This window comes from Beta vulgaris, chromosome 7 (assembly GCF_026745355.1).
Source record: "Beta vulgaris subsp. vulgaris cultivar EL10 chromosome 7, EL10.2, whole genome shotgun sequence".
In the NCBI taxonomy this organism is placed as follows: Eukaryota; Viridiplantae; Streptophyta; class Magnoliopsida; order Caryophyllales; family Amaranthaceae; genus Beta; species Beta vulgaris.
In genome coordinates, this window is record NC_079208.1 from 47,222,655 (window position 1) to 47,237,545 (window position 14,891).

At 32.9% G+C, this 14,891-nt stretch overlaps 1 protein-coding gene across 2 annotated transcripts; it reads left to right on the forward strand.

Moving 5' to 3' along the window:
• Nucleotides 1–484: 484 nt before the first annotated feature.
• On the forward strand, nucleotides 485–8,578 carry LOC104908561 (autophagy-related protein 16). 2 transcript variants are annotated; one of them, XM_010697679.4, is made up of 5 exons: nucleotides 485–811; nucleotides 940–1,072; nucleotides 5,440–5,621; nucleotides 5,722–5,917; nucleotides 7,371–8,578. In XM_010697679.4, exons 1-5 carry the CDS (start codon nucleotides 795–797, stop codon nucleotides 8,391–8,393), a joined length of 1,551 nt encoding a protein of 516 aa, XP_010695981.1. In that variant the 5' UTR covers nucleotides 485–794; the 3' UTR covers nucleotides 8,394–8,578. The 2 variants fall into 2 exon arrangements, with proteins under 2 accessions (XP_010695981.1, XP_010695982.1); XM_010697680.4 differs by having other exon boundaries at nucleotides 943–1,072.
• Nucleotides 8,579–14,891: the final 6,313 nt, after the last annotated feature.

A 14,891-nucleotide genomic window follows, 5' to 3' on the forward strand; every position in this document is an offset into this window, starting at 1 on the left:
TCCAATTGCTCCAATAAATCAATAATCCAAGAGTCGTTACTCGTAATTAGACTCGGTTATTGGACAGGGTAGTCCAATGGCTAAAAGGTTAGATCAAATTTACAAGGCTTTTATTGGGCAGAGCTTTATTGGATAGGGTCATTATTGGACAGGGCCGTTATAGGGCCAACAAAGAAACCCAATAATGTTGAAAAATAAAATAGGTTATGTAAAAATAATTACATATTCGGATTCACATTCATTTATACTCACTTTTGACTCCCTTTGTTCCTTGTTTTTCTTGCTCGTTTATCGATTCGTCCATTATCGACCCGCCACCCATTTGCCCCGACCCGCTACAACTCTTCATGAGATGACCCTCTTATGACCCGACCCGCACTGACCCTAACCCGCCCCGCCCAATAACCAGGTCAATTCGTAATATATAGGGCCATAGGGCCCATCCCTCCGAGCAAATACACCAGGCTCCACCAACCCGGATCACAACATCAGTTCCTGTTTCATTCCCTTTCTCAGTTTCTCCTCTTTATTTCCAACACTTAACTCAAAACTCAAAAGAAGAAATAATACTACTGTTTCTGCCATCCTCTTTTCTTTTTTTTTTTTTTTTTTTAGTTCTTTAACTTTATTGCTAATTTTCGTATTTAAGCAAAACTTTTATTGTTTCCACTACAATTTGCATAATTATATTGATAAATACGAAGGAATTTTCCATATTCTAAAAATCAATCCATCTGCTATCGAAACAAATTGAAAAAAATTCGTTGAAGAAGCGAATGACGGCGAAGAAATAAATGGCGACGCTTCAATTGTAAGAATATCGAGCTTTTTTTATTTTTTATTTTTAAATTGAATTCGATTCATTCAATTAAATAGCTTCAATTTTTGATTTTTTGGTTAAATTCAATTTGTTAATTGATCAACTCGAAATTACTGAAGTAGGTCGAATGATGAAGAAGTTGCGATAAACGCAATTAAGCAAGCGTTGAAATCTCTGCGAAAGCGGCATTTGGCGGAAGAAGGTGCTCATACTCCCGCGATTACTTCTATTTCCAGACCTCTTATTTATCAGGTCAAACAATTTCCTTTTTATTTTAATTTAAGTGTTCTGTAATTTTCTCAAGTTTTTATATTACATTTTCTGTTTTAATTAATGACAAGGAAAAAAAAATTGGATAGTAATAATAGAATGTGGAATTTTGAAGCTGCAATGTGGAGATGTATTAGGAAATTTTGATCATAAGTGTGCAGACACTAATATGAGTACTAGTTTTAGGGAGTTTATCTTGTTTTCGATATAGGGCATGTTTGGCAAAACTAGCGGTTCTAGTAGTTGTTAGCGGTTGTAGTAGCGGTAGCTGTAGGGGGTAGCTGCTAGCTGTCTACTAGTAGCTGTCAGCGGTCAGCGATTAAATTAGTGGTTTAATTAGAAGTGTTTGGCAAAAGTAGCTGTTGGAATTGTAAAATATAAAAAAAACATTGGTTAATAATTCTACATTATGCTATTATGAAGGGTTTATTTGGTAGACCGCTACCTCTCAATCTCAAACGTTACTTGTAGTAACGTTCCACAACCGCTACTCATAATCTACTCCAACTGCTACCTGCTACTACAACCACTACCTTACCAAACACTCATAATTTTCTTAAGTAGCGTTTCAATCTTGTCCAACCGCTAACCGCTACCTCAAACGCTAGTGCCAAACAGGGCCATAGTTTAAGTTGTCGATTATGCAAGTGGAATGTACTTTGGCTTATAGCTTTGAAGTAGGTTTAATGTGAATAATGGCTGTGTTACATAATGTCTTGAGAATGAATTACGTTCTGTTAAGGGGTCGATTTGTTACTATTACGGAGAAAGAGACCAATTTATATATATAAATATTACATTATGAGGTTGTACCTTTGTGGCGTAAGGTGTAGAGAAAACAGTGGGTGGTGTTTAGGGGCTAGTTCTTGTGCTTTGAGGTGTTGGTGGTTTGAATTGATGTGTAGTGTTATTGTGTTGGTGCTGTTGGATGGTTCATCTGGCCGAATTTGTGCTTTAAATATGATCGTGTGGATCATGAAGGTTACAACATTTTCACGCATTAGCTTGTACTTAATAGATATTGTTGGATGCTGTCTTCAGGTTTTCATTATCTCTTGCTTATGTTAGTCTTCACTTTATTAGGACTTGATGTCAAGTATTAAGTACTTAAATGTACTTAAAAAGTTAAAATACTTCTTTGCTTTCATTTTCTTCTGAATTGGTTTCATCTTGTCTTGTTTATACCTATGTGGAGTTGAGGCTAGCTTTCAACAAGTGGCTTTACCTACATGTTCCTCTCTCTCCAAATTTGTAAATCAACATAGTAGTCCTTTTGCTTGAGGAAATTTTCATTGCAGCATTGCTTGTTACTGCTGAATTTTTGCACGTCTGAACTACTTGGTGGCCTTGTTTCACTGTTGTGAATTTGTGATTAAGTAATCACCAGCTTTAACAGGAACTATTGTTTAGGCCTTAGCTTTCATCTTTCCTGTCTCTTTGGAAAAAGGAGGAAAGAAAATTGTTTCTGGCTTTCTTCCCAAGAAATATGCTCAGGTGTTCTCTGTAGAAACTATAGCTTCAGTGTTTTCTTCTTAGCAAATAGATGATTTTTCGTTGACAATCAGTTACGTTGAGAATGATGACGAAGTAACGATATATAGTACGTCAGTACTAGCAATAATAAGATGGCAGAAAACTTGCACGTACTGTTTCTCAACTTACTTCAGTTACTCAGTGTCTCTTTATACATCTTGAAGAGTTTGACCTTGGTGAGAGAATCATTCCTAGTTTATCATCAGTGCAAACCTTGCATACCAACCAATTTCCAAATGCACACAATCATTAACCTTCATCAACATGAGAATCTTTTGAACGACATGTTTATCAACTCAATAGTTTAGTCAACTATGTAAACTGAGGAAACATTTGTTAACAGATGATCACAAACTTACTCAAGAGCTCCTTGCAATTAGCTAAGTTTTTCCCCTCATGTAGTGTTTGGGAACTTGTATTTCATTTTAAATAATGGAATTGAAATTTAGAATTTGTAATTTTGTATTTCAATTCCAAATCATCTGTTTGGGAATTTTAAGAATTTTAATTCCATAATTCAAACTTTACTAAAATTTCATATGTTAAAATTCAAAAGAAAAATGATTCAACATCAAGTACTAGAACACAATTAATTAAACACAAAGAACTTGTGATACCCTATCTTTTAGTTGTTCTTTTGTCAATACTTTAGCCATCAAATCATAACAAAGGAGAAATAATTTACGGCAATTTATGAGCATTAGTTCTAAGCTCCAACAGAATTAGTTTAATCAATGGCTTCCAAAAGAAATTCATGAACGACTTTCAGTATTGATGATGGAGGATTTAGAAAGAGAGGGGGTCGAGTGGAGGAAAGAGAGAGGGGTTCTGCTAGAAAGAAGAGAGGTCGGTTTGGTAGAGGAGAGAGAATTAGGAAAAACAGAGAAAATGAAACTGGGATATGTCATGTGTAGGCTAGTAAATTTCAAATAAGAATGTATTAAAGGGGATTTCAAATTCTATTATTATCGGCTTTCGATATAACACCTATTGGGAAAATTCCATAATTTCAAATTCTATCCCATCCAAACAATATATTTCACCCAAATCTAGAACATAAATTCTTGGAAAAGACAATATCATGCAAACATTGGAATTAACTAATTGCTTGAACCTATTAGTTATGTTAGTAAAACCATCACATTTCTCCCTCAATCTATATTTCTCTCTCCTATACCCCTCTCCTCTACTAACTCTTTCTCTCTTCTCTACCTCTCTTTTCTCTCTCCTATGCCCCTCTCCTTCACCCAACTTCCATGTCTCTCCAAAGCCTACATCTCTTTCTTTTCTTTTTTTGAACATTTGAAGCTTTCAACTAACATCTTTTTTCGCGTCTTCTTCAATCTTGATGATGGAATTTGGTGATGCTTAGTTTAGTTTCTCCCACTTAAACAACGACATTGTTGCATCAAAGTCAAGTAAGTATATTCTTTATTCCCCTTAAAGAAGTATATTCTTTATTCCCCTAAAAGAAGTATGTTCTGAATTCTCAGATCTCATTGTTTTCCTCTTTCAATGGTCTAAACTCCCATGTATCTCTTATTATGAGTTATGATTTTTAGGTAGATAGTTACAGTTTTCGTCGTAATATATGTTTTAGGTAAGTAGTTATGAGACATGTAAATATTTATGCTTCTGGTTAAATAGTTGTATTTATAAGGTTAATAGTTATGGTTTTTAGTTATTAATAATTGTTAACACGTTATAGTTATAGTTTTCATGTAATTAGTTATAGTTATGGTTTTGGGTAAATGGTTATAAATATGAAGTTAATAGTTATGGCTTTAAGTAATTAATAATTATTAGTTATACATTATTAGTTTTTCATGTTATTAGTTATAGTTTTCGAGATAAAATATGGTCTTGGGTGGATACTAAATAGTTATGGTTTGCTTGTTATTTGTTATGGTTTTCGGTTAATAGTTATTGTTTTGGATTGTTAGTTATAGATTTAATAAAAAGTTATTGTTTTGGGCTATGATCATGGTGGTTTGGTTGATGTTATGTTTTTTGGTTGATAATTATGGTTTATCGGTTAATAGTTTATTAGCTAACACATCTTTAATTTATTAGCTAACACATCTTTCATTAAAAGTTATTCTGTAAAAATAGTTGCACATTTTTTGCAATTAGTTAACAATTTTTATTGTTTGGTTAAATTCCACTGTTAGACCATAATCAAATGCGTGTAAATCATCGCGTCTCACATTAATCTTAACATCTGATGGTCTCTTCAAAGACTTATTGAATCTAGAATACAAAATTAAATATTGGTAACGAAACTAAGCATTATTTGGTTTGGAATTCCTTGTAGACATTTGCTTTCATATTCTTTTCTACTTCACACTGTATGCTGCTTGTCTCTTGTGTTGGCTTTCACTTTAGAATGTCTCCTCCTTGGGTGTGGATGCTCAACTTACGTAATAAGTTTGTCCAGTGATACTATGAACCATAAATAATTTTCTACTTATAGGATGTGTTGAAGTAGAATCATGTGATGTCTTATATTTAATTAACAGCTTTGGGGGTATGTTGGCCCACGACTCACCATGAGTTGGGATGTACACCAACAAGAAACGAGTGAGATAAATATGTCAACTTTTCTCTTTGCAAAATCATCTTTGATGTGGGAACTGGGAACTTCTCCAAAAGTTTAGTGCTTTAGGCCTCTACATCAAGTCTCTGTTTGGTTAATTTGTTGTCCAATCTTTAATAAGCTCTGTTTGCATGAATCTACAGGTTTTGCGTACATATCTCCTGTAGTTCTTCAATTTTTGGGATGATGTGACTGAATGCTTCTACCTTTTTTCTTTCAGGGCTCGGAATGGAAAGAGAAGGCAGAAAAATTGGAGCTTGAACTTCAGCAATGTTACAAAGCTCAATCTCGACTATCTGAGCAACTTGTGGTTGAAGTTGCGGAGGGCCGAGCTGCCAAAGCTTTGATTCAAGAGAAAGAAACTGCTGTAGCTAACTTGGAAAAGGAGGTTACTCAGCTCAGGTTAGCCACTTATGTTTTCTGACATAAAGTTTTGGTATTTTGACTATGAGTTCTAGCAGTTTGTTTGGATATTGAATTGGTGTGCTATACACTGCTTAAGCGATGAGTGCTCGGAGTTAAAGAACCTATTAGACGAGAAGACTCGGGGTGTAGAATTGCTGACAAGTGAGAACCAAGAGCTGAAAAGCCAACTTGAAGAGCTGAGTACGAAAGCAAAAAATGCAGAAGCTGAAAATAGAATGTTGGTTGATCGTTGGATGCTTCAGAAAATGCAGGATGCTGAGCGGATCAATGAGGTATTTTATTTCGCAATACTTGCTTCAAGTGGGACTGAACTGAATATGGCTTTTTGAGCAAATTTTTGTTGGGATTTTGTATGGTCTGTGACTCGGTATGAACCACTGTAAAAGGGAATTGATATATCATGACAGCATTTAATGGTTAAGACCTGAGAAGTTAGTGGACTTAACTTATAAGTTCTATAGGAGAAATTTCCATTGACCATGAATGTACATTTATAATCATCTTGAGCTATATAATTCATCATCTTTTGGAAATACATAGATACTTAAAGTTTATAAGCCCTATAGGCTATAAGCATGGGATGACTGAAAAACTACTCTCATCTATTTCTCAATAAGCTTAACATTACAAAAGATGGGGCTTTCCAAATAAGTTTCACATTTGCATCTTTTCCTTATTTAAGGTATGTTATCTCTCCTATTTCGTCAGTCCATTTCTTCTTTCTAGATCTCTCTCTCTCTTTTCATGTTTCTTGTGTCACAAAAATTATTGAGGTTATTGTGTCATAGAGGGAGTATGTCAGAGTTTTTGAAGTACACTTCATATTATTTTGGATTTCCTGGTGATACCACCCAGACTGAACATAGTTGGAAAAAGTTCAACTTTGGTTTTAATGGACCAATCCATGGTATCTATGTGAACTTTCTTATTGGCTGTGTAGTTAGCCAATTAGTCATAACTTAGATTAAGGGTTTTGCAGAATAGGGGCAAGGGTGGGAAATGCTGCTTCCATATTACCCACCTTATTGTGCCTTAGGCAGATGCCACACCATTATTTGAGGCACTAGATAATGGTATAGTAAGGTAGATTAGGCCAATTAGTTAAAAGAATTATAGCAAAAGAATTCATGTGATCTTATTTGATTTAGGTTATATGTTTCAGTTTCATACATAATTCTACATATTTGATATCCAATGTAAGGAAAATTTATGATGTTCGACTAAGATGGATACAACATTTCATGCAACTGTCTCATACTAGTAACTCTTAAGTTACTTTGTACTTCTATATGATATGAAGAAGCTGATTAATTGCTTTCATGACCAAGAGTCTTAATGAAGATAGTCTCTTTGCAATTATGACATCCAATGTCTTATAAGCCATTTATTTTCCATTTGGAGAAGCTTTGAAAAGAAAGAATATATCCCCAAACAGTATGTACAATAACGGCAAATGCAAAAGCGGGAGGTTCTTATATTCTTTGTGCATGTTATATGAAAACAAAGGGAACATCACAAGAGTGAAACAATAGTAGATTAGAAGAGAACCTTTTTCCTTCTTTTTAAATGCCAAGGCTTCCATTAATTCGAAAAAATTCACAAGTGAATATGGTCTGCAATATCTATAACTGTCAACTTTCTAGTTGCCATGTTCTGTTAATCTGCTGCCATATATACTCCTATTTTTATGTTAAAAAGATCTAAAGTTCTATTTGTTTCGTTTAGGCAAATGCTCTTTATGAAGACATGCTTCAACAACTTAAGGCCAGCAGTATACAGCAAATTGCTCGCCAACAAGTTGACGGCGTGGTTCGTCAAAGTGAGGAAGGTGCTGAGTTTTTCGTGGAATCAACCATTCCTACAACTTGCAAGAATAGAATCCACGCGCATGATGGTGGTTGTGCTTCCATATTGTTTGAGTATAATTCAAGCAAATTGGTCACTGGAGGGCAGGACCATTCTATTAAGATGTGGGATACAAGCACAGGATCATTAAATCGCACTCTTTATGGTTGCTTGGGTTCTGTTCTTGATCTCACTATTACCCACGATAACAAAACTATAATAGCAGCTAGTAGCTCAAACAACTTGTATGTTTGGGATGTAAACTCAGGCCGAATCCGTCATACACTTACTGGACATACTGATAAAGTCTGTGCAGTAGACGTGAGTAAAGTCTCCAACCGACAGGTTGTCAGTGCAGCTTATGATCGAACTATAAAAGCTTGGGATTTGCAGAGAGGATATTGCACGAATACGATCATTTTCCCAAGCAATTGCAATGCCATCTGTTTCGGCATGGATGGAAGAACAATATGCTCAGGTCATGTTGATGGGAATCTCCGGCTTTGGGACATACAGACAGGGAAGCTTTTGAGTGAAGTTGCTGCTCATTCTCTTGCTGTGACGTCAATCTCTTTATCTCGAAATGGAAACACGATCTTGACGAGTGGGAGAGATAATGTTCATAATCTGTTTGATATGAGGACACTCGAGGTTTATGGGACATTAAGGGCGAGTGGTAACAGAGTGGCATCTAATTGGAGCAGATCTTGTATTAGTGCAGACGACAGTTATGTTGCTGCTGGATCTGCTGATGGATCTGTACATATTTGGTCAATTCAGAAGGGAGATATAGTTAGCACTCTTAAGGAACATGGATCTCCGGTTTTGTGCTGTGCTTGGAGTGGTTTAGGAAAGCCTTTGGCGACTTCGGACAAGAATGGAGTTATTTGCACTTGGATGTGATGCATTTTATGTCTGCCTATGGCGTTAAAGATGTTCTTGAAAGTGTTTTCTGAACTAATTGGTGTGCTCAGAAGGTATATGAAAATGATCTGATTTATTCTCTTGCATTGTACAGCTATTCTCTTCTCCATAATGAAATGAAATGATTTTAGTTTTTATGGATATGAAATAATTTGATTTCTTCTCCTGCAGTGTACAGTTATTATTTTTTCCTCTTTTGCTGGTTTCAGTTAAATGTATATACTTTACTGGTCGAGGAAATTATACATATTCGTATTTGCTTGGAATGAAAGTTTGAAATTTGTTCTTTTACATCATATATTTCTCCGTCTCTAGAATACAGACCACTATGAAAAAGTCCAAAATTTAAGTGGCGGTGAAAAACAGTGATCAGTTATTTAAGGACAAACTAAACTGAAATGTGGCTTATAGGTTTGGAAGGAGAAAATCAGAAAATAGTAACTTGGATTCTTTGAAGGATATTAGGGATATGTTATTTTTGGGTGTAATATTTGGGATAGGTTGAACTTACAATAACTCCTCTCTATCTCTCTGATAGTATTATTTTGAGTTTTTGCCAAGGCGCAATCAATCCATTATTGCCAAGGCTAATACCTTTTCTACCCTCTTTATCCCTCTTCAATCAGCCCGATGGGCACAAGGGTTGAGCTTTATATGAACCATGATCATTATATGATTTTTGGAATAATATATTTGTAAAAGAGAACTCAATGTAGAAAATTTAACTTGTGATTTACATTTTACATTTGTTGATTTTTCTCTCATTCCTTCTTATGGTGTTATCGATCTAATACTAACATATCATTTGCATGACCTAGCATGTTATCTCTATGATACATATTTTATATTTTTCTTTATAGTTGTTTATATTAACAATCCTAAATTATACGAGAGGTTCCATATATCTCTTATATCAGGATGACCTATAATACATGGAACACAAGGAAAGGAAAGGAGGAGGGTGATTGGTGGAAGGTTGATGTTGGAAATATGATGGATGAAACATTGAATGACCAATAACTTATCATTTGAACTAAGCAACTTTATGATAGAGTAGAATTTCTGTTGTCAAAAGGACTCGACCTTCTAATCACTCATCAATCTCACTAAGTCATTAACCGAAGTCATAAGTTTTTTTCAACTCCATAAAAAGCCTCATTTGATATTAATATAAACAAAATATCTACATGGGCTTGGCTAAAACTAATATGGGTTGTGGGGATGGGCTACATGAGTTAGGCCCCTGCTAGCCCCATGTGGCTATGCGCCTTTGCCCATGGATAATAGTAACATTCCCTATTGTTGCTATTTTCCTTTTTGTCATCATAGAGGAAGATATATAAAAAAGCATAAGTGAATTTAGGCTATGTGCAATTTACTTTAATGAATTTAGGGTTGTATACAAGTATTAGAAATGTTACCTATGATGACATTGATTTATGACAAAACTATGCATTGATTGGTGGTATTAATGTTTGGTTATTGCATAATATTTTTATAATTTTTAGCCATTATATCCTTTAAAGCTATATATATATATATATATATATATATATATATATATATATATATATATCATTTTCCTAAAATTAAGACTGTTAGTTTACTAGTGACTTCTACGTTATAATTAATGATCTTTAGTGAGTAACATTAGTACCCACTAATCAAAACTGAAGTTTGCTAAACATTTCTTTTTGTAATGAAAATTTGGGCTTTACCTGAATTAACAAATGCGCTAATTATCATACCTCATGCGTGTATTATTGTAATACAATTGTAATGATATAAATATATATTCACACCGTCAAAGGAGTAGGAGTGGACATTTTATATTTAGTATTTTACACGGCCATGCAATTTCCTTGATTATAATATAGTCAAGTACCATGCTTCAACCTTCAAGCAAAGACTAAACTTTTTTAGTTAAAGAATCAAACATTAGATCCTAATGTTATCACGCTATAAAAGTAAAAAAACTCTAACCAGCAAGCATACATACTTGATTTGGCAAAACCTAACATTCTTTTGTATTTTATATAAATGGACAAAAATTTATATTGACAAATGACAAGTGTAAAAGTTAAAACGTACAATTATAACAAAAAACTAAAGGATTATCCGTCAAAAAATTAAAGGATTTTCGAACAAATAGCATGGCAAGCCACACTAAGTCTTAGGTAACAATGATTTAAATTAGCTTATTATAAGACATTTAAAGTTATCTATGATAAGAACGGTAATGAACTACTGTTTGAAATTAGAAAAATTTACCCCTATCTTGCTCTAAATTGTTTACTTTGTGATACTACTCTTGCCTCAGCTAAGTTAGTATCTTGATGAAATCCCCCCTTTTACATTAATAAGTAATGCAATTCGGCTCAAACCTGTTATATCTCCTATTTAAGCTAAATTGGAATTTGGACTAAAGGCTTGTTCTCCCCAACTTATTTTCAATTTAGTTCATTCACAATCAGTTCAGTTCATCTCATTTCAATTCCTAATTTATTTATTATCATTACTATTAGTTATACTTTAATTAAGTTCAGTTCAGTCAGTTCAATTTAGTTTAGTTCAGTTCAAATCAATTCTATTCAATTCAATTCAGTTGTTTTATGTCAAAAAGAACCGACAAGAGAAGATTCTTTATTATGTAGGTTTATTATTTTTAATAGATCATAGATATGACTCGAATAAAACTATTTAAATGCCTAATCTCTTAATAAGAACCCAATCCAACCTACCCATATGCCTCACCATACATACTTAGCAAAAAAATGTGGGAACCCTTTAACTTGAACTCATCAAAATCCCCAAAATTATAAATTTGGCATAGCATCAATCAAATCAAACCACCCTAATTAGGTTTACTTTACAATACATAGCATGAAAGGCAAGAAAACTTTTATAGAAATTAGAATACAAGCTCTTCACCAATAATTGATTCTATTCAGATTCAGACTTTGAAGCTATAAACATTGATCTCAGATTCCAATAAAGGTTCATTCGAATTATATTAAAAATTAACTTATACTGTAAGGTTCAAGTTTCTGTCTTTCATTCTTTGTCATGTTTTAATCTTAGAATTTCAGTTGAAGAAGTCATTACCACCCAACTCACTACGTTAGCTTGCTTTTACAAGCAATACCATCATCATAGCTCTCTTACTATATCTATCTGGTTGGTGGTTTTAAGGTCGGTTCTGATTGCTAAATAGTAAAGATATTGCTAAAGTTTGCCCAATTAATAATATATTGATTTGGATGTAAATGATAGTTGAATTTAATTCCATGATAATAACACTTTATAACTAATCGATTATTAATTTCTACTCCCTTTATCTTTTTTTTGCTCCGTGTGAGATCTTGTAACTAATCGATGGGAGGTATTACTGCGTGAGCTCTTCTAAAATCTAACTTATTAATATGTATTTTCGGTATATCAACTTTATTGTTTTTCACATATTATTAAGAAAGAAGTAACAAATATGTGTTGAATACCGCAAAAAGACAAATGGAGCAATAACACCGAAGAAACAATTACCTTTTTATTTTAATTTAATGTTGATTAAAATGTAGTGCATTGCTAATATGTTCATATGTTGATTGTTGATGGAGAGTATTGCTTAAGATACAGCATTTCTTTGCAAGTAGAAGACAAATACACAATGCTAATGATTAGTAGATAGAACACTTCAATTTTTCTGTTTAATTGCTCCATTGAATTTATTAGGCCTAAACAATAATGTTGGTGGAGATCACATCACTTTGGAGTTTATTCCAAAGGCGCAAGCAAAAGTATAGCTTGGAGTTTTCTGATGTTCAATTATGGAAATATAGGATATTAATTACAAGTCCTTATGAGGCTTCTTAGAACTCCAGTTAATCGCATAAAACTTAAGTTTTCCATTATTTAAAGGCATATCATTGAAGTTGTTCTTCATGCTAGGATGGGAAAGTTCTGTATTATTAGATAATTGAGTAAAGAAAGTGTTGGGCTCGCGACATTGATATATTAGTCTTTTATGCACGCTTTGCGTGCGATGACATTTTTGACTTAGTGTTGTTATTCAGTCATAAAATAACATAAAATTGGATGGTAAATTATAATTTTAATTGAATCATTATGCTTTTAAGAATAATTATTTTTATTTTCGATTTTAAAAATTGCATTGATTTTTATTATTTTTAAGAAAAATTGCACTTACATAACATTTTTTGTAAAATTCTAAGAGTCTTTTTCTATTCGCATTATATACACTTTTTTATATTAATGATTATTTCATAACCTAAAGGGTGAATTTTTTATTGTAATTTTGGATTGCCTACTTTTAAATACTACTGTGTATTCATGGTTGTGAGTAATACTCCTTTTTAATTTTTTTTATTACTTGTGTTTAACTAACACACTACTGTTTTTATAAATTTAGCAGGGAAGCATGTGTTGTATACCAAGATAAACGAATTGCATACTTAATTGAAAGTATATAACGCGTACGCAAATCGTAAAAGTTGTGATGTTCCAAGCCTCTTGAGTTTTCTTTTTCCTTAAAGTGTCTGTAGTTGAAAATGAGATTTTTTTTAGACAAAAACGTTCTTGAGATTGTATTTATTCAATGTATTATACGTATTTTGTATATTGTGTATGGTTTAGTACATGGTAACTTTCCATTTTTAATTTTCTTTGTCAAACGTGATATTCAATATGCCTTGATTGTACTTAAACTTTATATTTATTGATATGCATTGATTGAGGAAGGTTTTGAGTTGATTGAGAATTTACTTTGGAATGTTTTGTATACGATTATTATGTATGATTGAGTGACTCTGAGGGTTGCCAACTCTTTTATTATTGATTTTTCATTGGTTAGAAATACATTAATATATTATTTTTATATCTCTTCTCTCCTCATTTATTACATACATATCAATATTTTATTCTAATATATCTAAGAGGGTTAGCGACCCTAAGGGTTACTCAAATATTTTCCATTTATTATCTCTTATTATTGAGGGTAGAGTTTTAATTTAATAAGAGGGACATCATTGCTCTCCCTCTTCACTTATCTAATAGAGATAGAATATTTCATCAATTTTTTTATTTCTTTTTAATGCTTGTGCTACAATAATATTGTTGTGTACCCCCTCTATCGTTGTGTATATTATTCTATGATAATATTGTAAAATTACATCCTTATTTATTAGGTGTAACAAGTGTACATAAAAGGTTAGAATTGCATGAGTTTCAGAATTTTGGACTATGACATGAATATATTAAGACAATAATATTGTTTGAAATTTGACAAACGCAAAAAAGAAATTGATGAAAGCTAAAAAAAAAATCAAGTGATAAAAGGCGAATATCCTTTTTATAGATCAGGCAAAGATTGTAATCTTCAATCTGTTTAGATTTTCCCCCTTATCCCTAACTATTGTCGAGAACTTTTGTCTTCGGATTGTATTAGCCTTTTTGGCAGGACAAGTTAAGTAATTAATGTTTCCATATTTCACCAAAAAAAAAAAAATCTGTTTAGATTTTTTGTTATTTAGATGAAGGAAAAAGAAAATGAGGGTTTCAAATTTAACCTAAGATTTTGATTATAAATTCTTTTTATTTGCATATTTACTAGCTTTGCATTGTTTCATTGACAAATATGCTAGTTGATCCATTGACAATTCCTAGAAATAATATCATCAGAAGTTTTCGTATGAAAGAAAAGGACAATAGCAGTTGTAATTTTGTCACAACTATTTGCAAAACGAACCTTGCCAAAATCTAAGATGGTCGTCATCTCACATTCTTACGCATCCAAATAACTCACGTATCCAGTATCCTCCTCCTCCCACAATACACTTCTTGAGTCTTTAACCCATTCCTTCATCACTGAGAAGGAAAAAAGCGAGGAAAAATGACGAAGAAAACTAACAAAAATACAAAGTTCAGCTCTAAAGTTGTATGGCTATGTCTACCAAAATAAATTAAAAAGTTGTATGGCTAAGAAAAGTTATGATCGTCATTCCATAACAATAAAGGGAGTATTTCTTATGTAAGCATTTTTTACCTCAAGAAGCAAACTTTCACCCTCATCCTAGAGGTAGGCAAATTATTCAGATCGAGTTCAATTCCAGCCAATTTTGCCTATGGTCATAGAAGTGGTGATAAGTTGTTTAGTATTCCCTCCGTTTCATTTTAATTTACTCATTTCACTTTGGAGGAGAATCAAGGAGGAAGTACAAAAGTATGAAAGAGAAACTGAAAAGTGTAAAAGAGAAATAAAAGCGTGGATTAAAATATTAAAAAGTGAACGACATGGGTGAAGAAAGAGGAGAAAATAGATATATAATATGTTATCAAAAATAGAAAAGGCAACAGTGTGTAGATTAAAAAAAAAAATGGAATAAAAAGGAAAGTGGGTAGATTAAAAACAAATGGAGGGAGTGTTTTTGGATCAATCTGGTCATATTTAGAGGAAAAAATTTC

What these genes read in the sequence shown, in the direction of transcription:
- LOC104908561 (XM_010697679.4), top strand. An exon ending in CCAGACCTCTTATTTATCAG is followed by an intron (nt 1,073 to 5,439) that starts GTCAAACAATTT and finishes TTTTTCTTTCAG; the next exon opens with GGCTCGGAATGGAAAGAGAA. An exon ending in ATGCTGAGCGGATCAATGAG is followed by an intron (nt 5,918 to 7,370) that starts GTATTTTATTTC and finishes TGTTTCGTTTAG; the next exon opens with GCAAATGCTCTTTATGAAGA.